Below are 26,194 nucleotides of genomic sequence, written 5' to 3' on the forward strand. Positions count from 1 at the left end.
TTAAAAACCATGGATTGCAGTATAAATCTCCAGGTCTCACCAGAGGCTCATAACTTTTTATTTGAATTTCATTTCCTCATAAACTCCCCCTCAATACCCACACATTATTAACACACACTGCAGGACTTTTATAGAGCATATTAATCAAAGAAGACATATGGAACAGTGTTTATTGCAGCTCTTAACAACACAGTCACAACACAATGAGGTTAACAAAAACACATTTTCTGTAATTTTTTTGTAATGTTCACTTTTGCAGAGTGAACAACACTTGGCTGGAAAACCCCCCCAACAAAAACCAAACAAAAAACCCTGTAAAACAAGTGTGTTTCACTACTCTTTTAACATTTAATTCTGTAGTGTCTGAGGTGTTTGTTAATTAAAGTGTTTGGTTGCCACAGCTGTGATAATTTAACAGTACTTTATTTTTAAATTAATAAACACAAATTAAAATATTTATCTAAGTTTGTTGAGTTTTATATTTACATAGTTTACATATTTTTAGTCTTTAAAAAATATAGGTCCTATAAAGTATTCAGTGACTTCTTTCTCTTCCAAATCTCTGCAAAGCGATATGGAGAGAGGCATTTTTCTTGACCACTTCAACTTTAAATCTAACATTTCTCATTTCCATCCCTGGAGCTGTTATTTTTAAAAAATACTGATCTGTCATAAAAGACTTGAAGACTCTTCAGCATGTTTGCTGCAGAAATTCAGTAAATAGACTCACACTAATAAGGTCACCCTGATTTTCTCTTCTCCACCTCGTACTCTTGTTCTTTAAAACTGTGCAAATGGCTTTACTCCTCCACTTTCCTTCTCCGCCCCCTCTCCCTCTGCTACCTTTCCTCCTCTAACAACAGTGAAGGCTGTAAATGTGCATTAATAAACTACAGTACGATAGGTTTTGATGCCCATCTGGGATCTGATCTGGTTGGCAGAAGGCACAGGAAGATGCTGCCCTCCATATTTGCTCTGCCAGAGACTGTGTTCTTGGCGGAAAGGCTTGGTTCAAGGACTATTTCAGTGCAGTAATTAATAAAGAGTCTTGTCACAACCTGTGAAGGCTTAGTGGTGATATGATTATATGGTACTCACATCCAGTTACACAACTTCTCAAATTTTAACTTTGAATTTAGTGATATAGTGTTTGAACCGCTCAATACTTTGTCTACTTTGCTCTTTACCTCTATGTAGTTTGAGGTAGAGTTTACTTAACACTGACCCAAGACCCGATGACCTCATACTAACTTATAGTAATGTGTAATATAGAATGTGAGATTGCCATTTGCACTTAGTCAACCATGAACTCAGACATTAGTTAGTGCAGTTAGTTATTGGATGACTGCTGCCACTGCTACCTAGAAGGCAGGTGCACTGCATGCCATTATATAATACTATTGGACAACAAGAAATGACAAACTTAGTGGGTTTAAATAATTGATTATGTCAAATACTGATGCTAGTTTACAGCTTTTGCTCCAGACAATGATACTTGGCTTCATGGGCCAACAGCATGGATTCGCTCTTTCTCTTGCACTCAGCTGCAGGTCTCACACTGAGATTACCTCCTTCTATCCAACTCACTAGATGACAGTGCTCTGTTGGCAGCAAGCAATTTCTAATTTTTTTGTATTGAGCATCTAAGGCCACAAATACCACTGGACCTCTCAAGGACACATTTATGGCTTTTGCAAAGTGTTTTACATGCTACTTATTTTTCTCTCCCTTTGCTCTCTGTGCACCACATGGTGTGCTTTTGAAGAGCAATTGCCCACTTTAATTAAGTGCATCGATCCATTAACACGAGTGGCATCTTTCTGTTCACCCATTCATAGCTATATCACATGTTTTTTCATCAAAAAGCAACAAATGCTCCGCTTGGAGCCAAGAGCAGTCAAACAGCTGCTACAGACTTCTGCAGTGCATTAATGAACTTGCCATGTCATTTGAAAGCAGCAACTGTTTGAATTTCTTTTTTAGGCTAAGGAGTAATTTTATTATATCACATTCTGAACTGGTTAATAAAACAAAAAGGCTGCAATCGGCCACTTCCAGAAAATTAATCAATTACAAGCTTCACAGGCAGCTTAATGTCATCAAAAATGTAACCAAAACATTTATTTTTTAATTTTTTTAAATCTTGCAACAAGATTGACTGTCTGTTTTTCCAGAATTGATTATGAAGATTTTATGTATTTTATGTTTTAATATCCACTCTTACCATGTCAATGCCTGGTTAATTTCTTCAAATCCAAGGGCTTTTGGAGGAGATAGTTGACACTGTGCTAATCGTCTTATGCTTAAAAGACAGATGTTTCCTATTAAAATCCCCATGGGAAGATGACTGCACATCAAAGTATATGCTTTTAAACACCGGCAAGCCATATAGTGTGATGGACAAGCTATATGTTCTTTCGATCGGTGTAACGTTATTCGTAATGTTCTACAGCGAGCGTGGGGTTGATGTGAAAAGAAAGTATAAATCGTATGTGACTTTGAAGTGGATTTGACATGAGATATATCATAAGCTACTTGGAGTCACTTACCTCTCAGGCTTTGTTGATCCTATTACCCTTGAACCACCTCCCACAATGTTTCAGTCATCCCGCAGTCAAAGGCCTATTAATCAGCAGGCAGTAGTATAGACTTTATGATCCAGTTTGCTCTCGTCAGCTGTTAATTGCGGTGAAATGGATCTTTAACATTAATCTCTCTCAGCATGAGTGCGTGTTTGAACCCAGAAATATTTGAATGCATGACGGGGAGGGAGATGAAACATTTTACATGTTCATCTGTGCGTCTATAAATGCTTGTGTGCATACATGCAAAGTAGCACATTAGAGCAAAAGGTGAGAAAAAAAGTGTCAAAAAAGGTGAAATTACATGTAAAAAATTACTCTCAGGGCATGTTTTATAGTAAGGTTAAGAATAACCAAGCACTTAGGTTTACAATGATCTTTCTAGACTTCTCATAAATATCCATTATTTTTTTCTTTGACAAAAACTTTGTCAACCCCTGCTAGTTATTCTTATTCTTCCTTATTCACTTGCGTAGTAGGTAGTATTATGGTAGGTGCAATACTGCACTGTTTGAGTGCCAGCGGGATAACTATTGGTGCTATTGGTTATGGTGCTATTATGTATATTATACTGTCTATCATTACATATACCAATATTTACATTTTTAAATATAAATGATAGCTTTTATACTTCTTATTATTAAGGGATCCCTACATTGGAAGTCTGTTATACTGAACCCTATTATTTTCAATGCCACGCTGTTCAGAAATACACCTTTATTTCACTAATTTGCAAGCAGAAAATCCTATGAGAACTTCTGATAGCGCTCTACCACAGTAACTCCTACAGTAACTTGCTAAGACACCTCAACAGGGGTCACAAATTATGTTCTAAGACCACTGATGCAATTTTAGAAGAAGAGAAACAAGTGTTCTGCATGTTACTACAGCAGTTTTAAAAAGGCTTTTCTTTTTAGTAACCTATTAAAGCCACCAAAAGTAACTCAGTCGATTGGGCTCATACTAGAAGAGTTGGTCAGAAGCTTCTACTCATTGTCCTCCTTTGGCCATACCTTTTTCTCCTCATGGCAACGTCTTAAATTCCTTGTTCTGTTGCGCCTTAGTTCAGTGGACCAAGACTTCCTGTTTTTTCCACATTGTTTTGAAGCTTATTGTTTGAGAAAAGACACAATATTTCAACACCTACTCATTTCTAGATGAATAAATAGGACACGATGTCTGCCGCCCCTTTGAGGCAGACTCATAGCTTCTATACATGGTACATATTGGTGTAAATGGATTGCTTTTGCTGGGGGAGCATGACTGGAGCTATGGCCATATCATGTTGCATTTGAGTAATTGCTCTGTGGTCCTTTACAAGTTGTGCTTTCTTTCTACTAATGGAATTGGATTCTGACATAAGTTTTAATATACTATAATACTACTGGAGCATGACAAATTATCTGAAAACATACACGATATTTTACATTTCTCCATACGCTAAAGCCACAATTTAAAAGTTTAATTCATCTATAAAATATAACAGCTATTAGACATAATGAAGGCTAAGCAATGCAGAAACCTTGGTTAGGGTTTATTATAGATATAGAAAGATAAAACAAAATAAGGCTGCTAGTGTTTTTCTGGCTGGATCAGATTCATAGTAATTAGAAAGGTTATCTATTAGATGAGCTTATGGTATTTAAAACTACCACTCCATAAAGTTGCTGGTTATGTAAAAAAAAAAAAAGAAGCAAAAGAAAAAGAGACAAAGAAAAAGTGAGTGTGACAGTTCAGAGGCATGATAGAGCAGGAATAAAAATGCAAGCTCATTCTGCGTTTCAAAGAAAACCTCCAGTTCAACTCGACTTACTTTCTCTGCTGCCTGCAAGGTGACTTACAACCAAAATAAAACTATTCTTTCTTGAGATTGAGCCACGCTGAACCAAAAGCATCCCAGAAGACAATGTGCTAGATTCTGCTTCTTGTAAAACTACATTGAGGCCAGGCTATTTTTGAAACACAAACCTCAGGCTACAGACCCGTTTTCTGTGCTTAATTTTGATTCTAATTTAGTGAGTATGCTATTTGTCAAGCACGTGATGCATGTGTGTCGCCTTCGTGATGGATACAAGCCATGACTTGAGTAACTGGTGCAAATTACCAGTGCACCTATGGAAGTCAAAGCCATTTCTCTAGATCTGACACTACATCAGTTGGTTGTCCTTGAACCTCATTTGAACATGGCAGATGGAAGTTTGAGCATGTGAACAATAATACCTGTTCATATTAAGCCTGCTCCTTTGTCCCACAGTAACATAGATAAACCCAAATATGAAAATGAGCACAACATTGTTATTGTGCCTTACTTACTTTATTCTACATACTATAAATACGCAGCACATCTACTGTACTGTTGCACACATGACCTAATGGTAGGGGGTGTTAAATAGATGTTCAACTAACCAAAGCAAGATATATCCTGCACTGCCCTGCACTTTATTTGTAAGTATTTCTCCTTACTGTTAGATTTATTCCTGTCAGAGGGGCAGGAATATCTATTGCAGTTTGCTGGAGGTCCAGTGCGGCAGCACTGGTGTCTATAGATCACGGACTATCACGAACCTGGCTGACATTTCACTCTGTCTGTGAGTGGCTGTCCTGATGGAGAGTGAGGTACCAAGCCTCGCTGTATCATCCATCATGCTTCCTTCATTCCCAAATATGCGTTCTTCATCAAGGCCGGGGAGAGGATGAAAGCTGTAAAACATAGTGCCTACCCCCTCCTTTGCAGTCGTCCTCTTAGCCCCATCGTCACTCTTTTTTATTACCTCTAATGAGCCAACAGTTAGCTGGCTCATTAATAATTGCTGGCTGTAATTAGACATTTGTTGTAGTTCTCAAGAGTCTTTTCTCCCTGTCTTTTACACCCGTTCCCATTTTCTACATCAGCAGTGACCTCAGAAAGGTATATTTAGTAAAAATTATATAAAGGATTAAATATGTAGTAAATGGTTTACAGCTTAACTCTATCGAGCTTTGGAATAATTATAATAATGGCAAAAGAGTCTGCTAAAAGATGGAGCGAATATTTGAATATTCTCTTGACTGACTCCTTTCTGGCATTGTTTTGTGTTGCTATTTGAATCAGTCTGAGCTACTTATTTATATGAAAAGTTACCGGTATATATAAATATATTTTTTGCTGAGTTGAACTACTGGAGAAAGGTTATCTGAGAGCATCAAAGAGGAGCAAACATGCCGCTGAGTTGTGCAGGACACAATTTATGTGATAACTGATTGTTCCAGGTGTGGAAAATTGAATATATGCTCTGCGTATCTATCTATTAAATATGTGAGGAGACACATACTGTGCCAAGCAAGGGACGTTCTGTACTAACTTTAGAGTTTATGGTCATTTTTTAGGACTCTGGTCTTGCTAAAAGGTTGTTTATTTAGTCTAATAAGCTGGCTTTTTCCACTGTGATTGGAGTCTTGGTGTAACTATTATCAAGTCATAATTCCTCTGTTACAATTATATATATATATATATATATATATATATATATATATATATATATATATATATATATATATATATATATATATATATATATATATATATAAAACACCCAGCACGCCCCTGCGGGCAGTTTATCCTGGGAGCTTGAGGGTCCTGCGCAGTATCTTAGCTGTTCCCAGGACTGCGCTCTTCTGGACAGAGATCTCCGATGTTGTTCCCGGGATCTGCTGGAGCCACTCGCCTAGCTTGGGAGTCACCGCACTATATATACATATATATATATATATATATATATATATATATATATATATATATATATATATATATATATATATATATATATATATATATATATATATATGATGTTAGTGCATATATATATGCATTAACATCATCTGCTAGTGCTGCATGTTAATGCAGCACTACGGGCAATACCTACAACCACGATTACTGACACTAACAAGCTGATCTACAATACGGCAGCAGTGATCAGTGAGATGCTTGGCTACAAGTTGAACAGCGACAAGGGGCAGTACCCTCCATGGAGAAGGAGGCTAGAGGGCAAGATCAAAGTAGCACGGAGGGAGGTTAGCCAACTAACGGAGTTGCAGCAAGGTGCGACAAATAAGGTGCCTAAGAAATACAGCAAGCTGTCCATACCTGAGGCCTTGGAAACTGCCAAGCAAAGACTCACAGCCTTGGCCAGCCGCTTGAGGAGGTACACCAGAGAGATAGAAGGCAGGAGAATAAACCAGCTGTTCTCCACAGAACCAGCAAAGGTGTACTCTCAGTGGCAAGGGAACAATAAGAGAACAGCACCACCAAGGCTGGAGACGGAGCAATACTGGAAGAGCATATGGGAGAAGGATGCAACCCATAACGGCAATGCTCAGTGGCTAGTGGATCTGAGGGCAGACCACAGCTACCTCCCTGAACAGGGTCCAGTAACCATCACAGTGGCAGATATCCAAGAAAGGGTCTCCAGTATGAAGAGTTGGACAGCACCAGGGCCCGACATGGTTCACGCCTACTGGCTAAAGAAGCTGACTGCACTCCACGAGCGTCTGGCAGCACAAATGAACCAGCTGCTAGTTAACGAGAGACACCCGGAATGGCTAACTGAAGGCCGGACGGTCCTGATCCCCAAGGACCCCAAGAAGGGACCGGTCCCCTCCAACTACCGACCAATAACCTGCCTCAGTACTACATGGAAGCTCCTGTCAGGCATCATATCGGCTAAGATGAACAGGCACATGGGTCAATACATGAGCGGGACACAGAAAGGAATTGGCAAGAATACCAGAGGCGCAAAACACCAGCTACTGGTAGACAGAACAATCAGCCGAGACTGCAAGACCAGACTGACCAACCTGTGCACTGCCTGGATTGATTACAAGAAGGCCTATGACTCAATGCCCCACAGCTGGATACTGGAATGCCTAGAATTGTACAAGATCAATGGGACCCTAAGAGCCTTCATCAGGAACTCAATGGGGATGTGGCGTACAACACTAGAGGCCAACTCCAAGCCCATAGCACAAGTCACCATCAAGTGCGGGATCTACCAAGGAGATGCTCTGTCCCCACTGCTGTTCTGCATAGGCCTGAACCCCCTCAGTGAGATCATTAACAAAACTGGCTACGGATACCGACTACGGAATGGAGCAGTTGTCAGCCACCTCCTGTACATGGATGACATCAAGCTGTATGCCAAGAGTGAACGAGACATCGATTCACTGATCCACACTACCAGGCTATACAGCAATGACATTGGAATGTCGTTCGGACTGGAGAAGTGTAGTCGGATGGTATCAAAGAGAGGGAAGGTAGTCAGAACTGAGGGGATTGAACTACCAGAAGGCAACATTGCAGACATAGAGGACAGTTACAAGTACCTGGGGATCCCGCAGGCAAATGGGAACCATGAAGAGGCCGCTAGAAAGGCTGCAACCACCAAGTACCTGCAGAGGGTCAGGCAAGTCCTGAGGAGTCAGCTGAATGGTAAGAACAAGATCCGGGCCATCAACACGTACGCCCTGCCCGTGATCAGGTACCCTGCTGGGGTAATAGGCTGGCCAAAGGAGGAGATAGAAGCCACTGACATAAAGACAAGAAAGCTCCTTACCATGCATGGAGGGTTTCACCCCAAGTCCAGCACCCTGAGGCTGTACGCTAAGCGGAAGGAAGGGGGCCGGGGACTGGTGAGTGCCAGCACCACAGTCCAGGATGAGACAAGGAACATCCAAGAATACATTGGGAAGATGGCCCCAACTGACCGAGTGCTCAGTGAATACCTCAGGCAGCAGAAACCCAAGAAAGAGGAGGGAAACGAGGAACCATCATGGAAGGACAGGCCCCTGCACGGTATGTACCACCGGCAGATAGAGGAGGTGGCTGATATCCAGAAATCCTACCAGTGGCTGGACAAAGCTGGACTGAAAGACAGCACAGAGGCACTAATCATGGCAGCACAAGAACAAGCTCTGAGCACAAGATCCATAGAGGCTGGGGTCTATCACACCAGGCAAGACCCCAGGTGCAGGCTGTGTAAAGATGCCCCAGAGACAATCCAGCACATAACAGCAGGGTGCAAGATGCTAGCAGGCAAGGCATACATGGAACGCCATAACCAAGTGGCCGGCATAGTGTACAGGAACATCTGTGCCGAGTATAACCTGGAAGTCCCGAGGTCAAAATGGGAGATGCCCCCAAGGGTGGTGGAGAATGACCGAGCTAAGATCCTGTGGGACTTCCAGATACAGACGGACAAAATGGTGGTGGCTAACCAACCGGACATAGTGGTGGTAGACAAACAGAAGAAGACGGCCGTAGTGATCGATGTAGCGGTTCCGAATGACAGCAATATCAGGAAGAAGGAACACGAGAAGCTGGAGAAATACCAAGGGCTCAGAGAAGAGCTCGAGAGGATGTGGAGGGTGAAGGTAACGGTGGTCCCCGTGGTAATCGGAGCACTAGGTGCGGTGACTCCCAAGATAGGCGAGTGGCTCCAGCAGATCCCGGGAACAACATCGGAGATCTCTGTCCAGAAGAGCGCAGTCCTGGGAACAGCTAAGATACTGCGCAGGACCCTCAAGCTCCCAGGCCTCTGGTAGAGGACCCGAGCTTGAAGGATAAACCGCCCGCAGGGGCGTGCTGGGTGTTTTTTTTATATATATAATTTTAATAATAACAATTATAATTATTAACATTAACAACAACAATCTTAATCATAGTCATAATGTTGCCTAAGTTGGATTTTTGAACTATAATCACACACTGATTGCCATTTGCTGATAGACATATTGCTCCTATACAGAGTCCACTGTTTCCATTAAACCCCACGATAATCAACAGTTCAGGAAAGTCAAACAATTTATGAGTACATTAATAACAATACAGCACACTCTGAAAACATTTTAGTGACTAAAAGTGAAGATGCTTTAGGCATTTAAAAAAAATCTAGCTTATATTTAACTTTTCTTTTCCAAGTGACTTCAAACAAAGTATAAAAATATGAGTTAAAAGAATGAGTGAGTGAGAATAAACTCAAATTAATATTTTATGGACCCACCCATGATCTTTAAAGTAGTAAAGTCCATGTACACCTGCATAGTTTTTACTTGGAAGGTTGGTTGTTCTTCAGCATCATAAAGAACTTGCAACAGCTTTCTTTGGCTGTAAGGGCATTGGGTGCCTCGTGTTGATTCTTGTAACCACAGATGTCTATGACGTTCAGGGCTCTGACTCCTTTTCCTTTTTTAGTCTAGCTATATGTTTGGGATTGTTGATTTGTTGCTGGTGTGCAGCACATAGACTAGATGAAGAACATTTTATCTCTACAACACAGTGTTCAGTAACTTATAGGTTATCTTGAAGACTAGTTAAAAACATTAAGTAAGGCCATGTGCTGCTTATATACTTTTTCATGCTGTTTGTTTTTTAATCTTAGAGTTTGGAAGTCATAGTGGATTGCACACTGCTCTGTCAGGATTTCCTCCATATGGTTACAACATATCAAGGTCAATAAATGACAGGTATAATATTAAACAGTCAAAACAAGAGTACAAGATGTTTTTTCAAGATATGTGTGAGGTGTGTATGTACCTTGACATACTAGGTGTTAAAGTACAGTGCATCCACATCAATGTGTGCTGAGGGTCTGTGTACGTGTTTGTACATCTGAGTTTGTATTTATCAATTCATGGATTAGCCCTCTGGATGAGGCTGACTGAAGTTTACATGCAATACAAAAAGATTTAATATCAGATCATCAGTTGAATGTGAGGGAAAATGAGTCATGAGTTATATGTAAAACCTTGGAATTATTCATAATGTCATTTTTCTGCAAATGGAAGATAATTATGTTGGTCACACATGTCATAGATGAACAGGGTATTACTCCTATTTGTGGTTCAGTGGAGGCAGATGATTAATGGCCTTCTCTTTTGTCATTTTCATTTAATAATAAGTGTGTCAGAGAGAGGCATGACACTGAAATCCATTAGGATAAAAAGATACAATTTATTTGGACTGGTTTGCTTGTAGCTAATCCATCAACAGAGAGAAAATAGGTCAATGATTAAAGCCCATGCATTGTGCCTGAAAGAGGACGGATGCATTAGGCCCAGTCCAGACCGAATCAGAAACACAAGGATCTTCACAAGACCCCAGAAATCCTATAGAGACATGCAGAGTCAAGTTATAAAAACTCTCCTTAATGTCACTTGTCCCAAGCATGATTTCATGAAAGCAAATGTGGCCACCCAGTGTGATCTGGGGGGTTGTGCATGGCCTTGCATTTGCTTGCCTACTCAAAATAAATGGGGTGGATATGTTGTCAGAAAGGGGCCTTAAGATTCTGGGATGCTTGCTTCATATATACTGTAGCAGACTGCACGTTTGCCTGCTTTGGCTTGTCCACAACTTAATATTATTCTCCCAACCCCAATCACCTCATTTAAGTGCTGGTCCAGTGCCTGCTAAAAACCTGCCATAACACTGAGTTTGAACATTGAACTGTTCTTGGTCCCCTTATCTTTTCTTTGTGTTATTTTAACACTTTTCCTTTTCAGAGACTAAGGATATATATAACACAACCCCCACTGTTGTTTATTTGTCTGTCTGTTATTTGAGTTATTTTTGTGATCTTAGTGTTCTTTATCTGAGCCTGTCTATTTCTTTCTTATTCTCTTTTATCCTCCTGTACTCTCTCTCCCTGCTCTGCCTGTCAGTATGCATTTTAGTACCGTTATTTAATGCTGTTGCTGTTGCTAATGCCTTTTTATTTGCTTGTGTTTTTGCTGTTGTTGTTGTTTTCTTTTGTTTTTATGTGGTTTCTAACCCCAGTTCATTCTGTTATGGCACACCGCAGTCCAGGATGACGCTGCCCCAGGTACCCAGGAGTACATTATGTTACGGCAGGATTCCATCCACTCTGCGGATATAAGGAGTAAAGGGTCCCCCTTTCGTGCTAAGTGTCACGAAATCTTCTGCTGCCCACTGAAGCAAGTCGTCCACAAAGAGAACGCAGAACCCGAAGGTTTGTTTGCACCCCTCCTTGTTTTGATTTGCTGATGCTCCTCGCTTCTTTCGGCCACTCTCATCTCACCCCCTCTTCATATTCTGTCCCTCCAAACGAAGTTTTTTTTCAAAATTTCTGTTCCATTTTTAGAGAGCATCTGGTGCGCTTCTGCATGTGTGTGTTTGTGCACGAAGGCGTGTGTGCAAGTGTGCGTGTTGGGCATATTAGACGACCCAGTGCTGAGGGGATATTCGCTAGCAGAGAACTTGTAGGACGGCGTCTCTCCCTGGGCCTCGTCCAGTTTAGTGCGTGTTTGTGTGAGCGTATGTGTGTCTGCCTGCATACCCGTTATGTTGGACTGAGGAGCATAGCATCTGTAGCTCCTGTCCACCCCTCCCTACCCCAAACCATTAACTCGGTCATTGCCACCCTGAGGCGCATGCACAGACCAAAACAAAGTGCAAAAAGAAAAGGGGTTATAGATGGAGGCAGCTGCTGCCCTAATGAGTTCAATGACTAGGCGATTTCAGTATGTGCTTCCACTTAAACTGGCCCAATAAAGCAAAACAAAACAACACAAGGCTGTGAAGATTATGTTTCATATCCATGACTAAAGAGTGATCTACTCATCCACAGACTGTCAAGTCAGCAAACCCCTCCTCCCTCTCCTTCCTTCCCGTGTTTCCTATGCTTCTGCCTGTGGTTCAGTGGTCTTGGTTTTTGCAGCCTACCATTGCTTCCTTCCTTCTCTCCCTGCCTAACATTATTTTGTTTTACATTTCCTCCATGTTTCATTTTCCTGCTTCAATACTTGCTGTATGCAGCTATGGGGAGAAAATATACCTGCATATAGTACAAGTACGCAGAATTTGTTAAGAGAAGTCCATGTATAAGAAAAATAAAAAACAAAATAAAAACTTTCTGCTCCTAGCATGTCATTGCACCTTGCTCTTTCTGGCATTCAGGTTCTTTGGCTACCTCATTTATCATTCAACCTTCTGTATGGTATTACGATTGTAGAAATTGCTTTCCTTTACAGACATCGTGATTGGTAAGAGATGAACTCTCTCACACATGTTGTCTACAGTGTGCTGGTCTATATTCTGCTGTATTTAAATGTCATGTTTGGCACAGAGTTTCTGGACCTGTCATATTAGTTGACCTGTTGATAACGTTCTCTTTACTCACTGAAGGACTTGCACACACGTTCTTATCCTTGTGAGGAAAGAAAGTGAGGGTGAGAGAGATAAAGTAGTGGTATACTAACAGAGGTCTGGCTGGAGAATTACAGATGTATTATTCAGTTTGTCTGCAGCTCCAGTTGGACGTGACTGAATTTACAAAGGAAGGAGGGGAGACTACAGCTCTTACGTAAGCTGTTCATGAGGATGTCATTTATGCTGATGCATGATGTGAATGGAAACTGTGTTATTAAACTGATCTATGGAACAGGCCGTGTAGACAGATACACAGATTATAAAGAATATGTAATTGTCTCCTGAAAATCTTTGCAAAAGCACAAACTCCCACATTAAGAAACAAAACAAAAATGTTTTATATTTTTTGGTAGAATGGCAACAAATTAGCTTTTACATTCGTTGAAAAGACGGCATTTAATGTAAGTTTATGCGTTCTGAGAAATCTGGGCAAGAAAGTCAGTCCCGTCACACTGTTACCATGGCAACAGCATTTCAACTGCTTTGTGTTGCTTATTAATGATTTTCATGGACTCTAGCTTCTAGAATACTTAGCTCTGTGTCTAACAGACTTTGTAAGTCACAGTGGACTGCAGCCCAGGCTGTTGCAGTTTGTTACATTTTTCCCTCTATGGTTAAACTACATCAGTGACAGTAAATAAAAACTATCACAATAAGTAGTAAAAACAAGACTTCTTTTGTGCCAGCAGGAGTAGATTGTTGAACTGTGAACAGTGACACTTGCTTTGAAGAAGTATGAACAGCAAGATCCATTAATTACCTAGGCTTTAAGAAAGTCAATCCAATTCCTCTGATGCATATCCCAGAACTACACTGAAGTGGGACCAGTATATTAGCTTTACACGTCCAGAGACATGTGTGACATTCTCAGGCCTGTGTGGGTCGCCTGCTGTCAAAGAGTTTGTTCTCTGTATTATCCAAACTCTCCTTGACTCAGTCTGTGTAACCATCTTTTTCTCTTTATACTCAAATCATTGTTTTCTGCTTCTGTTTTTCTCTTTAGCTCTGTTCTGTGTCTCCACAGTAGAAACAAAAGATGGTGCCTGAGGAGCAGATCTGTGTAAATATCCATCCATAATTCAAAGTACTGCAAGACTTTGTCTTTATAGTTTGAGGCTATATGATATATACACAGACAGACAACTTTCTAAGGCAATCTGGGAAGTAAAGTGCTTAAATCATATATATATAGTATTTGCGTGTGACATACTTAATAAGCTGTAGAAGTATTTCCAGCTGAATTATGCTTTCCTGTCCATTTCAGACACAAGATGTTCTTTCACATTGGCTGACTTTAAATTGCAGGAGTTTTAAAATGCTAACTGACGTAGAAATGTGACTGTGTTGCAGAAAGAAATGTCACATGCTGTCACTTTTGAGATACCCATTTCACAAACTTGTCTTTATCATATGTATCCCTGTCTCTTGTTCTCTTTTTCTGTCTCTCACACACATAGACATTTTAGGTGTCACACATATTCGCATTCAAATGCACACGAGGAACTTGAATAAGTTATGGTATAGATGAATAATGTTTTTAAATTGTGGTTATTGGGAGAGTCCTTCTAAATCAATTTTTAGACGAAGTGATGAGGGACAATATCCACAGTCCTTGTTCTCTCAAAAAGCTTAGTCATTGTCAACTTATAGACTTATACCTATACACAACTTTTAGCCAAAGAATTACGTAAGAAAACCTAATTTTTCTAGGATTTTCTCTTTGTGTTTGTGCAAATTGTTTCTTTTTTAATTATAATGGGCACAGAGTCACCCACAAAGAACCTTACACAGAAAGCAAGGCTGCCACTGGTGCCATTCTGTAAAAGCTGTAGCCATGCTGGATACAAAGAGTAACTGCCTGTTTGTAGTCGCAGATTTCCATCCCGTTAGGCCTTTTATTTTCATTCTTTTCACAACAGCTTGATATCTTGAACCAATCACAGCTGTCGCTGAACTTGTAATGCTGACACATTGGGGACCAGGACCTGTGCAACATTTATGCTACTACCTAATGTGTTTCTACTGTACTGACAAATATTTAATCTGCTGCCAAGGAAATGAAAACAGAAATGCCAGAGGAGTAAGTAGTAGCACCATTTATTTCCCACTTATGCATGATGGTGAATCACCACAAAGTTGCAATTACATTTCAGGGGGTTACTTTTGCTGCTGATAATAGCACAGTCTGTTGGGGGATCCCACTGCAGCCTGCACATTACTGCAATATCAACAAGACCAAACATGCAACCATTAGATGCACTCATTCTACAGTAGCAGCTTGTCTAATTTTCTCTCTGTCCTTTGCAGTCTGTCTTTCCGCATAAAGGCAATAATTCCAAGTTGATGCATAAATAGACTATGCATGAATAAATCATGTGTATGATAATGCGATTTGGTACCTGGAGAGCGCAGGGTAGCAGAAAAGCATCAGTGTCATATCAGCACTGCATGCTCTTCTGCATTTACCTAACCTCTCTGATCATATGTAAGAGGAGAAATTTGTATTTTGAATTTTATGAAAGTCCTACTGTGTACTTTTAGTCTTATGTTTCTCTTATGTGCTTTTAGCCTTATCCAGATGTAAGTACAACTGCTATACAAACTTCAATTTTTTAGTCATTTTGATCAGACAATAAAAAGAGTGCAAATTAAAGCCACTCAAGAGTTGTTATGCAGAGGCCTCCTACTGGTAGGACATGCCTGAAACGCATTTAGTAAGATGCTCCAATCACCTTAATTTGCTCGTTTTGATGTGGAGGAGCAGTGGCTCTACTCTAAACCTCACCTGAATGACCAAGCTCCTTGCCCTCTCTGTAATGGGCCCAAATAGGGTCTGCTTGTGTCATGAACTAAATATGACATCATCACAGCCCCGTCATAAATTATAATGGTATCGAGGGTACACCAGAGTTGTTACAGTTTTCTCCTAAATGATAGGCAATAAAACCAAACCTCTACATCAGCAGTGGTATACCAATAAAAGACGTGAAACGAAGGAAACGAACACATCATGAACACATCTCTTCTTCATCTTATCTTTTCTACTTGCAGTAGGATTTCCCTCTGTATAATCTGAACATTTATGAGATTCTGCATTGACATTATTAGAATTTTATTTTTAAAAACTTACATGATTGTGGTCACCAAGCTAGCTGTGTCATGTGTACAACGTTACAAAAATCGAGAAGTTCATGACCAGCCGAAATACGCCTAAGCAGAGCTTGCACCAGCATATGTGATGTTACTTTTGGCATATGCCACCATAACGGTGGGTATAATGGGCCCGCAGTCAAGCCACCCACTTCATGCCTTGTGTTGCATACAAACAGTGATATCATCACAGTTGTGTACCAGAGGGATTAATAATGTTTCTCTGATTCTGATTCAGAATGATAGGTATTGCCACTTACAGAGGTGGCAAAAGTACAGACTTTCTTTTCTTAACTACAAGTACAGATATTATTGTTAAAATATACTCCAGTAATAGAGGAAACTTCTTTACTCAAGTTAAAGTAAAAAAGTACCAGCTCTGAAATGTACTCAAAGTAAGAAAGAAAAAAGTAGCCCCTAGTAACCGTTTTTGAACCTTGTGCTATATCCATCCATCCATCCATCCATCCATCTTCTTCCACTTAACCGAGGCCGGGTCGCGGGGGCAGCAGCCTAAGCATAGAAGCCCAGACCTCCCTCTCCCCAGCCACCTCCTCCAGCTTATCCGGGGGAACACCAAGGCGTTCCCAGGCCAGCCGAAAGATATAATCTCTCCAGCGTGTCTTGGGTCTGCCCCGGGGCCTCCTCCCGGTGGGACATGCCCCGAACACTTCGCCCAGGACACATCCTTGTCAAATGCCCGAACCACCTCAGCTGGCTCCTTTCGATGTGGAGCAGCAGGAGCTCTACTCTGAGCCCCTCCTGGATGGCCGAACTTCTCACCCTATCTCTAAGGGAGAGGCCAGCCACCCTTCGGAGGAAGCTCATTTCTGCCGCTTGTATCCGCGATCTCGTTCTTTCGGTCACTACCCACAGCTCGTGGCCATAGGTGAGGGTAGGGACGTAGATCGACCGGTAAATTGAGAGCTTCGCTTTTACACCCAGCTCCCTCTTCACCACGACGGACCGGTGCAGCGTCCGCATCACTGCAGCCGCAGCACCAATCCGTCTGTCGATCTCCGGCTCCCTTCTCCCATCACTCGCGAACAAGACCCCGAGATACTTGAACTCCTCCACTTGGGGCAGGAACTCATCCCCGACCCGGAGTGGGCACTCCACTCTTTTCCGGCTGGGAGACTTGAATGCTCACGTGGGTAACGACAGTGAGACCATGTGCTATATTAATGTAATAATAAAATATTATTAGTGTATGAGAATACAAATATTATTCTAATCTAAATTCGGATTCTAATCTGTTATGTAGGTCACATGCAGTAAAAGGTAATTTAAAAAAAACAAACTTTTTTCTTTTGCCTCCACACCTAAACAGTAAAATGAGAACAGCCAGGGTTTCAGCAGATTGGGGGAATGCTAGGATCTGTGTAGTGGCTCAGCATAGGGAAAAGAATTACAATTCACAGTCATTTCTAATGTGAGCCTCACTAGGTTTTCTTAGTGCACAGGATCAGCTGAACGGCTGCTCTTTGTGGATTTACACAACTGAATTTAACAAGATGTACGCAGATGTTTCAGTGCCATCATGGCTGATTTCCATCCTCTACACTGACAGTATGGTCTTTATACTATCTTTATACTAGACCATAAACAGCTGGTATAAAGTTGAAATTCAGCGAATTAATCTAAGCACTCTCATCTTAAATGCAAATTCATCTCCACTACACTTGATATAACCTAAATGTGACTCTGAGAACCACAGCCACTGTGCACCAGTCACACACAGTGCTTTAAAGCAAGCAAACCTGTTTATTCTGCACAAATCTAACCAGAATTTTCATGCAACATTTAAAAAACATTTAGTATACTTAGTTTAATTTGCAGGATGTCTCACAAAATGAAAATATATAATATATTAGACCACATCATACATAGATAGATACATCTGAGCAAAATGATGACATTACATGCAAGCTTTGAATTTGCAGTTTATCAAGTGTCCCTGAGTGATCCTTATCTTTAAATAAAACCTCTCTTCTTCCTCTCCTGTCCCGTCTGTCTCCCAGCGTCTTTCTCCATCTCTGAGTGAAGTTCTCTTTCTTTTCTCTCCCTAGAAAATACAGTAGCTGGACTTTTAGCTAGCAACACACTGTGTGACAAACTGCACAAACAGCTTATGTGTTTGCTGATGTTTGTTGAGCTGATAGAACTGTTGAATATAAAATTACCTGACACTTTAAAAAAATGTTGCTCACTTGATATTTCCTCTCCTTCTGTAGAGCTAGCTAGATGCTGAAGTACCGCAAACACAACTTACGGGCACCTCTACTCCTTCCTGCCCACTTTAACGCTATAAATGATACTGTTCAACCAAAAGTAACGGGCCTGTTCTGAAAATGTAAGGAGTAGAAAGTACAGATATTTGTTTTAAAATGTAGGAAGTAAAAGTAAAAAGTTGCCAGAAAAATATATACTCAAGTAAAGTACCGATACTTAAAAATTCTACTAAGTACAGTAGTACTTCCCATTCTGGCCACTTAGACAAAACCTCCACATCACCTGTGGTATACGAGGAGAAGTCAAAACCAAAGTGTGCTTTCAAGGTCAGTTTGAGGACTTCAGCATCACCTAAATATTATAATTAAACTTTCTAGTAAGAGAAAATTTGTGCCTTAGAATAAATTTCTACTTTTTCCAGGACAAATGCAATTACCTTTCTCTTTGCAATTATCTGATGAATATTTCTCACTTTGTAAGTCTGATAAAACTTTTATTCTACGTGGATAAAATAGTTACATTCGTCTTTCTATGAGTCCAGAGAGGTGTCATTGGGGTTTCAACCACATATGCTGGTATAGATTGACTAGTAAATTAACAGCCTATGTTTCACACTCAGCTCTATCTTCACCACAGCAGACTGGTACAGTGACGCCACACCAATCTACATGCGACCCTCAAACATGAACAAGACCCAGAGATACTTAAATTCCACCATTTGGGGCAGCAACTCACTCCTGACCCATAGCTGGTGCTCCACACTTTTTTTGGGCTGAGAACCATGGCCTTAGACTTAAATCTTACAGACATACAAACCTAGAAATAAAATGGTCACATTTATGTTTTTACTCTCCAAATGGGTTTCAAAGTCATATACGTAAAAATAGTACGTATGTTCATGGAAATGTTTCTCTGATTTTGGCAGAAATATTAATGTAGCATTAATTTCTGGCACCTTTGAAGCTTAAGCTGAAAGCATAAACAATCAGCAGGAGCGGGAGTTCATTGCAACATTAACAAGAAATTACTCAGGAGACCAATGCAGAAAAGTCAAGTTGCCAGGCTTATTACATTCCATCATTGTCTATTTAATTAACATTTCTCTCTCCCCTGCACGCCTCAGTTTCTCTCCTCATGGCAATATCCACACAGAGTGAAATAAGACAGCAAATAACCGGGGCCATTCTGTTTAGAGATACAGTAAATTGCTTTGACATGAGTGGATATACAGTTCAGTACACAGTTTAAATATACATCATGTCATATAGTTAATCAAAATTTGTGCTGTGCATGCAACGGGAGGAGATGCATGTCACCCACAACCTCCCTTACAAACAGAAACTCTATTAAATAAATTAGAAACGTCTAAGGCTAGATTTAAATCAAACAGAGTATGTGATAACTATAGGGCACACATCAAATGGAACACTGTACATTATATGTACAGTAGCATTTCAGCAAAGCTGCTCCCTGTTGATTGCAGAGAATTCTAACAGAGACTAGAAGAAAAAGTGGATAAGAGCAACATACTTTTGTGAGAAAAGGCTTTATTTTAGTCAGTATATGATATTTTTTTTCATATTGTGTAAATTAAAGTGAGGTTTGGCAAATAAAAGATGCTAAATCGTAATTAATTGACAAATACTAGTTGTTTATTTCATGCAGTCCAAGGACAGCAGAAACGGTCTGTTTTAATTTCTCACGTCTGTTTATTGCCCGGCACACATTAGTCGGTCTAATGAAGTCAGTAGTTCCCATCACTGCCTGACTTCTTCACCCAGCTTGACACTAATATCCCAGCTTATGTCATTAATGGACTTTGTTTTATTCACTAAAGTTCATGTTTGACTACAATCTGAGTCTAAACCACACACTAGAGGAGTCACGTTAAAGTAACTGTGACACAAGCAGTGTGTACATCTTTCTCAGAGTAAACAAGCATTAAGCTATTTAATGGGGGCAATGAGGCACGCTGCTGAGTCAGCACCACATTAATGAGAAGCGAGCAAATTAGCTTCTGACAGCTGCCAGGATGGAGATTACAGATATACACAAATTAGTGTCACTTATTGGAGAGAAGGTGAAGATGTTCAGTGGATGTAATATATTAACAGTTCAAAAACATTCTGTTTTTAAGTAGTATAACAGGCTGCTTCTGTGATGCTGTTGTGACCTTATCTACAACTACAACTGAAAAACTGTGCCTCTATACGACACAAGTTCATTCTCTTCCTTCTTGTATTGGTAAACATTGCACTTTATACAGATCATCACTTCTTCAGTTTACAGTGCCTTGCTATGCTAATAATATATATTTAAAAACTGGCAGTTGGTGATTTGTGAATTAAAAAATAAGTTGCTCTTGCCAAAACAAACAGTGCAGGGGTCGATTTTCTTAATGCGCCTTAAATTGTTTTCCTTTTCCTTTTTTTTTTTTTTTTTTAGATAATTATGAGAAAATAAGCTATAACAGTTTGAGAGCCTTGCATCTTTGAAAGCGTTGTTGTTATTGATAGCAGCTGAGACTAAATTTAAATCCCACATTGGAATCTGAAGCAAAATACTCAAATGGACAATACATATATTCTAAATGGAGCCTGGATGGAAATCGTGTTTTTTTGTTCCTTTTTTTTGCTTTTATTTTACAATTTTTCTGCCACTACATAATAACCTCAAACAATACCAGTCAAAATCAATACACTGCACACTATACTGTATTTGGTCCTCTGCCAGCACTGCAGCATGGCACTGCTAGTTATTCAATAGCTTGTTCCCCTTGCCAAGTCATAGCACAGGGATTCACTGGTAGAGACTGCCCAACTGTCCTTATTGTGTCCATTTTTTCTTTGTGTTTACTCTTAGAGCTAAAACAAAAGTTAAATTACCCGTATCCTCCTAGATGTGAGACAAAAAACAAAAAATTAGTGTTTAAACCTTCTCCTTTTACCTACAGTTGTAGCTTTTTTCTTTTTTCCTTTTGCACCCACAGTAACAAGTTCAATAATTTTCTGTGGTGTTATTTAGCCCTCATTGACTCTGGCTTCAGCAAGTTTTTCTACATTCTATTATTGGTATGTAGAAATTATATACAGTAAATTATAAACGTTAGCTGTAGTTTTATATATAGTTAGTTACTGTTGTAACTGCAAAACAAAAACAAATTACACTCATAACATGAGTACATTAGTACTACAATCGCAACTTAATTCACATCTGCACCATGATCGCTTGAGAGGGATAAGGAGAGAAAGCGGATGTGTTGAGGGTGACCCCATGCTGTGGGATGTCATTATTTTCTTGGTAATAGAGCATATCCCCATGCCATCACGGGAAAGAATGCCAGGCTGCAGTATTCATGTGACAGTAACATGCATTAACCTGCCTCCAGATTTAATTGCTCATTAACTGAATGTGCCAGATTGTCCAGATTGTTCCAACCCCTTTTAACCTTTGATTTCAAGTGTCTGATAACCAAATGTGCTTTTTTTAAGCATGTTATTTAATATTATGTTTATATGCTTAAAAATATGCATATAAACATATATGTTTTAAAGGTCTAGTATTAGACAGGTTTTACTGCTGAGTTCAGACACTCAGCTGAATACTGAATAATAACTAAATAAACTGAGGTTGGATGCTTTTTCTTTCTGAAGGATCTGATCGGTATTTACAGAGTGAAATCATTTTTAAAATATATTTATCAGAAATCATCAGTTGTGGCAAACTGATGACTGTCAAAAAAAGTGTGATTACCATTAAAGACACTAAAAGCTCCTAAGACCTTCTGATCTAATCTAATCTGCAGAAGCACTACACTACAAGTGCTGAAACATTGCAACAGCTGAGACTGAAAGAACAATAGACAAGTAGAGACGGTTGGAGGGTCATCTTGGGAGCTGGCGGGGTTATGTAAAACCCTTGAGTGTTTACTCTCAGGGGTACCAAGTAATGTGCCAGCTTGCCATCCAAGGCTAATATTGGGTAAGATTCATACAGACACCCAATTGTTCCCATCATGTCGCCTGCCATCCCCCTAAGATGACTTGGCAATTCCGTTGAGGCAGACAAAACCAGATTAAGGACTAGAAAAGTTTTGCTGTCCTTCACATACAGAGGGTGTACTATGTGTAGTGATATTGCCAAATGTTGCAGAAAAGTTGGTGCTGTAAGCTGACGTTTAAGAACATTTAATCAAAAGGGATTATAGGGAACTGAGACTTAAGCATTTAATGCAACCCCCATTTCACAATTTCTTTTGTTGTATTTTGGGGTGCTGCACAAATCTGAGACAGGTTGTTTGTTTACCTTCTTTTCAGTGGAGTTTATGTCTGGAAAGTGTTTAGAGCATTCCACAGTTGACATTTTAATTCCAAGTCAGCACAGTGTAGATATGACTATCTCCTCCAGAGTTTTGAGGAACCAGCTGTAGTTTTAAAAAAAAGGCTTAAATTGTCAAATCATCGATTTAATCATGATACTGCATCAAACTGGGTGTTCACATTGGTATCCTAGACTTGTAGATATCTATAGATTTAGTGGTTGCATGCTACTTCAGGTTTAAGATGTTCAGTGCTTCTTAATTATGTGGTGTGTCTTTATAAAATAAACTCAGAAATGTAGGTAACTTGAAGGCCTTGCTATACAAACCAGTAGCCTTCAACATGTTTCAGCAGAGTGTAGTGCTCCTATGTCATTCAAGCTTGTCACCCCCCCCCCCATTGCTCCTACATACAAGCACATAACCTCTGTCAGGTATCTTACATCAGTATGCTGTGAAGTCATTATTGAAGCCTGAAATCTAATTTTCCAGTAGGCATGTAAGTCACCAAGAGGGACAGGTCAGTGCATTGGACTGAATAAACAGCAGCACAGAGATGTTGAATCTCTTTGGATGTGCTTAACCTCAGCTGTCAAATGCTGACCAAATAATGCAGGATTCAGATGTGCATGCAAATACATATGTGCAGACATCAAAGACAGACTGGTCAACCAAGCTTTGTCTTGCTGAGGCAACCCAGTGCAGACTTCTGCCATATCCCCCCAAAGCCTTCTCCGAGCCTTAGTGCATTCTGCTGTTGCTTCATTGACCCGCCAGCTGCATTTTGCCTTACCTCCCCCCGCTCCCAGAACCACATACAGCACAGCATCTGCCTCCCAGGATTTCTACAATTGTTTTGCAAGCTGTGTTGCACACAAGTTGAGCCCTCCCATCCAGCATCTACAGTACAAACAGTACCAGTTTTTAGAATTACAAAAAAGGAAAGAAGGAAATGTTAAAACTTAGTACCGTTTTACCTTCCATTATTCAACTAGAATCCATCCACTTTTGTTTACTATTTGCAGAGGGCTTAGTCATTCATCGTATGTGAATGAGGTTAATAAAGATTCAGTGCTCCTCCACTAATAATAGCTTACATTACTTTTTGTTAATGCAGGAAGTGGGACATGACCTCACCACTCTCTCACCGCCTGTTTTTTCTGTATCTGAACAGGAGTAGCAAAAGCTGTAACTGTTTGCATTAACGCAGGTTGGTAGTACATTGATAAATATCCAATCGGCTAGTTTTTTTGTGTACAAGTGGGCACTGTTTGCAGCCAAATCAACTGAGAGGCACCGCTCGTGTATTGTAATAACATGAGTGCTTCTTCTGTGTATGATGAATAGTAGGTATGATGAGTGTACGCTTTGCTTGTCCCTATTGATGTGTGTGAGTAGGATGTCACAGGCCACAGAATGATGTAATGGGTAGCAATCACATAGACAGTGAGGCAGTCCATCAGCAGCACTGAACATCACACATAAACCATCACCACATCAGGCCAGTCCAACAAAACATCCCTTCCCTAATCTGCTACGACTGCCAAAGCGTTGGTTAATATGTTATAATCTCCTGATGTTATCTCCTCAGTTGCAAACACACACATTGACCCAGGATGATGGTGCATGTCGCAGGTCATGCTAAGATTCTCCAGTGGCCTTTTCCCCATGGTCTGTGCTACAAATATGATTCAGCAGTACTAAGAGACTTCTTATTAATATAAGAGCATGTTGAGTGAAGTCAGGCCAGCATGTCATTGCTACCAAATAGTCTAATTTATAGTTCTTAGAAAACAATACTTTGGGAAAAATTGTGAACAGCTAATTATTAGTGTAGCTTTAGCACACATAAGTTTGTCCTTTATTATTTAACACATTTTTTCTGATTCTTTAGAACAATTCACACTTAAAAAACATGCTATCACCCTTAAATCTGCTTTATTTTGACACTTTTGTTCAGGTTTAAAGGTTGCTAAAAACTCCTTACTTGACCACTCAGCATGTAATGTAAAAAATCTTGTCTGAAGACTTTGGTATGATTCTCCAAATCTAATTCTGTTCTTTGATATATGCCTGCTTCAGACCACAGAGCACCACTGCTGCTTTAGTGTTTTGTTTTGTTCCATCTTTTCTGTGTAGGGTTCCTCCCACCAGTATATGTCAAACACTAGCCCACTGCCATTCATTTTCATTATGCTTACATTGGTTTTTCTATGTGCTAACTTCACTAACAGGAATGGGGGTATGGAACTGAAAGCTGAGAGACTCTGTGTTGGATAGGGAACATGACCTATTTACCCACCCACTTCCATCAGTTGACTCATGTCCCCTGTCATGTCATTTTCAGCTTAGTCAATCTGTTCCTTCTAACGCTTTTAAGTAAACTGAAAAAATCCATCCTAATCTGACACCGTGCAATCACACTGGCATGTTCACATACATTCGGATCTTTTGTAAACACTATCATAATTTTAATAATAATTGGGATGCCATATACAGTACAACCACTCATCACTTACTGTATGCACGACAAGAGCCATTCTTTTGATCTTTCCTGTCTATGAACCTTAATGAGGTTTCATGACACGCCACTGCACCGCAGCTTCCCCCCAGGGAAATGAAAAACCAAGACCTTTCATGAGGACATGTATCAGGTGCATTAGAAACCCAGAGTGCGTGGCCAGACTAAATTGAGCTTCATATTGTTCACATCCAGTTCGCTGCACTGCACATTTGACCTCATTGCATAATGTTCAGTTATTCTTGATGCCAGTTAGTGGGGTTTTCTAAGGACAGAGACCTGATTAATGCTAAAAAATCTCCTTGCAGGCAAATTGACAGATAGTGAAATAAAAGAGTTCCTTAATAACTTCTGGAAAAAAAGTGCAAAGAAGGTGGGAGTGTACATTGAAAATGGTATACACAGAGCTGTGAAGGAAGCAAAAGAAAAGAGGGACGTATAAACACAAAACACAGTTACAAAATAAAACTCAAACTTATAAAAACAGAGACAAGTTGCCACAAAATGACAAAGATACAGACAATTATCAGTGTTCTTCCTTATTAAAAAACACAAGACAAGAAAACATTTTTATCTCAAGTAAGAGTTAATCTTTTAATTTACAAATCGCGACACGATATTAGGTGTAAGTGTAGTTTTAGCTTAATCAATAGAAATGTTTTTGCTTTCATCATCTGTTTTTAGACAGAGCCCATCCTTCAAGAAAATAAATGTGTCTAAAGTTAGCAACTCTTAAAAGAAGGAAGCATGACCTTGAGCTCTGCCAGACTCTGAGCTTTTCTTTGTGTCTCCATCAGTAAGCAGACAGTTTAAGCCAGCCGGTGTCTGAGATGATGCTTTTAATCATACTCCATACTCATCCTTGATGTGTCGTACTGGAGAAAAAACTATGTAGGACAACATCACTTCACTTACAGTATTCTGGGACTAAGACTGCTCCTACTTGATGGGGTATAATTAGCATGAAGCTTTTTATACAAACTTTCAGAAACTCTGCAACATACATCCTCGAGTTCTCTATATCCTCTTTCAGACACGCGCTACTCTCTATTGATCGGCTAAAAAACGTCTTGGTTGGTTTCATATCTCAATGAGCACCATGGTCACTGTTCCATAGAAATAGCAGTTAATGATATATTTATGTTCATCCAACATGTAGTATGAAAGCTGTAAATCTCATGCTCTATAAG

The 26,194-nt window shown here is 40.0% G+C and overlaps 1 protein-coding gene across 4 annotated transcripts in view; it reads left to right on the forward strand.

Moving 5' to 3' along the window:
* The window catches only part of fgf13a (fibroblast growth factor 13a), a 104,127-nt gene that overhangs the window by 43,091 nt on the left and 34,842 nt on the right, over positions 1 to 26,194 (forward strand). For 3 of the 4 annotated variants that reach the window (XM_085427697.1, XM_085427688.1, XM_085427705.1), the window contains one exon: positions 11,417 to 11,584. The exons of the other annotated variant lie outside the window; for it this stretch is intronic. In XM_085427697.1, coding sequence (XP_085283823.1) covers positions 11,417 to 11,584 — 168 coding nt within the window. The remainder of the gene's footprint in view (positions 1 to 11,416; positions 11,585 to 26,194) is intronic. 4 annotated transcript variants of the gene reach the window in all.

This window comes from Rhamphochromis longiceps, linkage group LG2, assembly GCF_057381845.1.
Source record: "Rhamphochromis longiceps isolate RC_006_pf linkage group LG2, R_longiceps_female_GT1.1, whole genome shotgun sequence".
NCBI lineage: Eukaryota > Metazoa > Chordata > Actinopteri > Cichliformes > Cichlidae > Rhamphochromis > Rhamphochromis longiceps.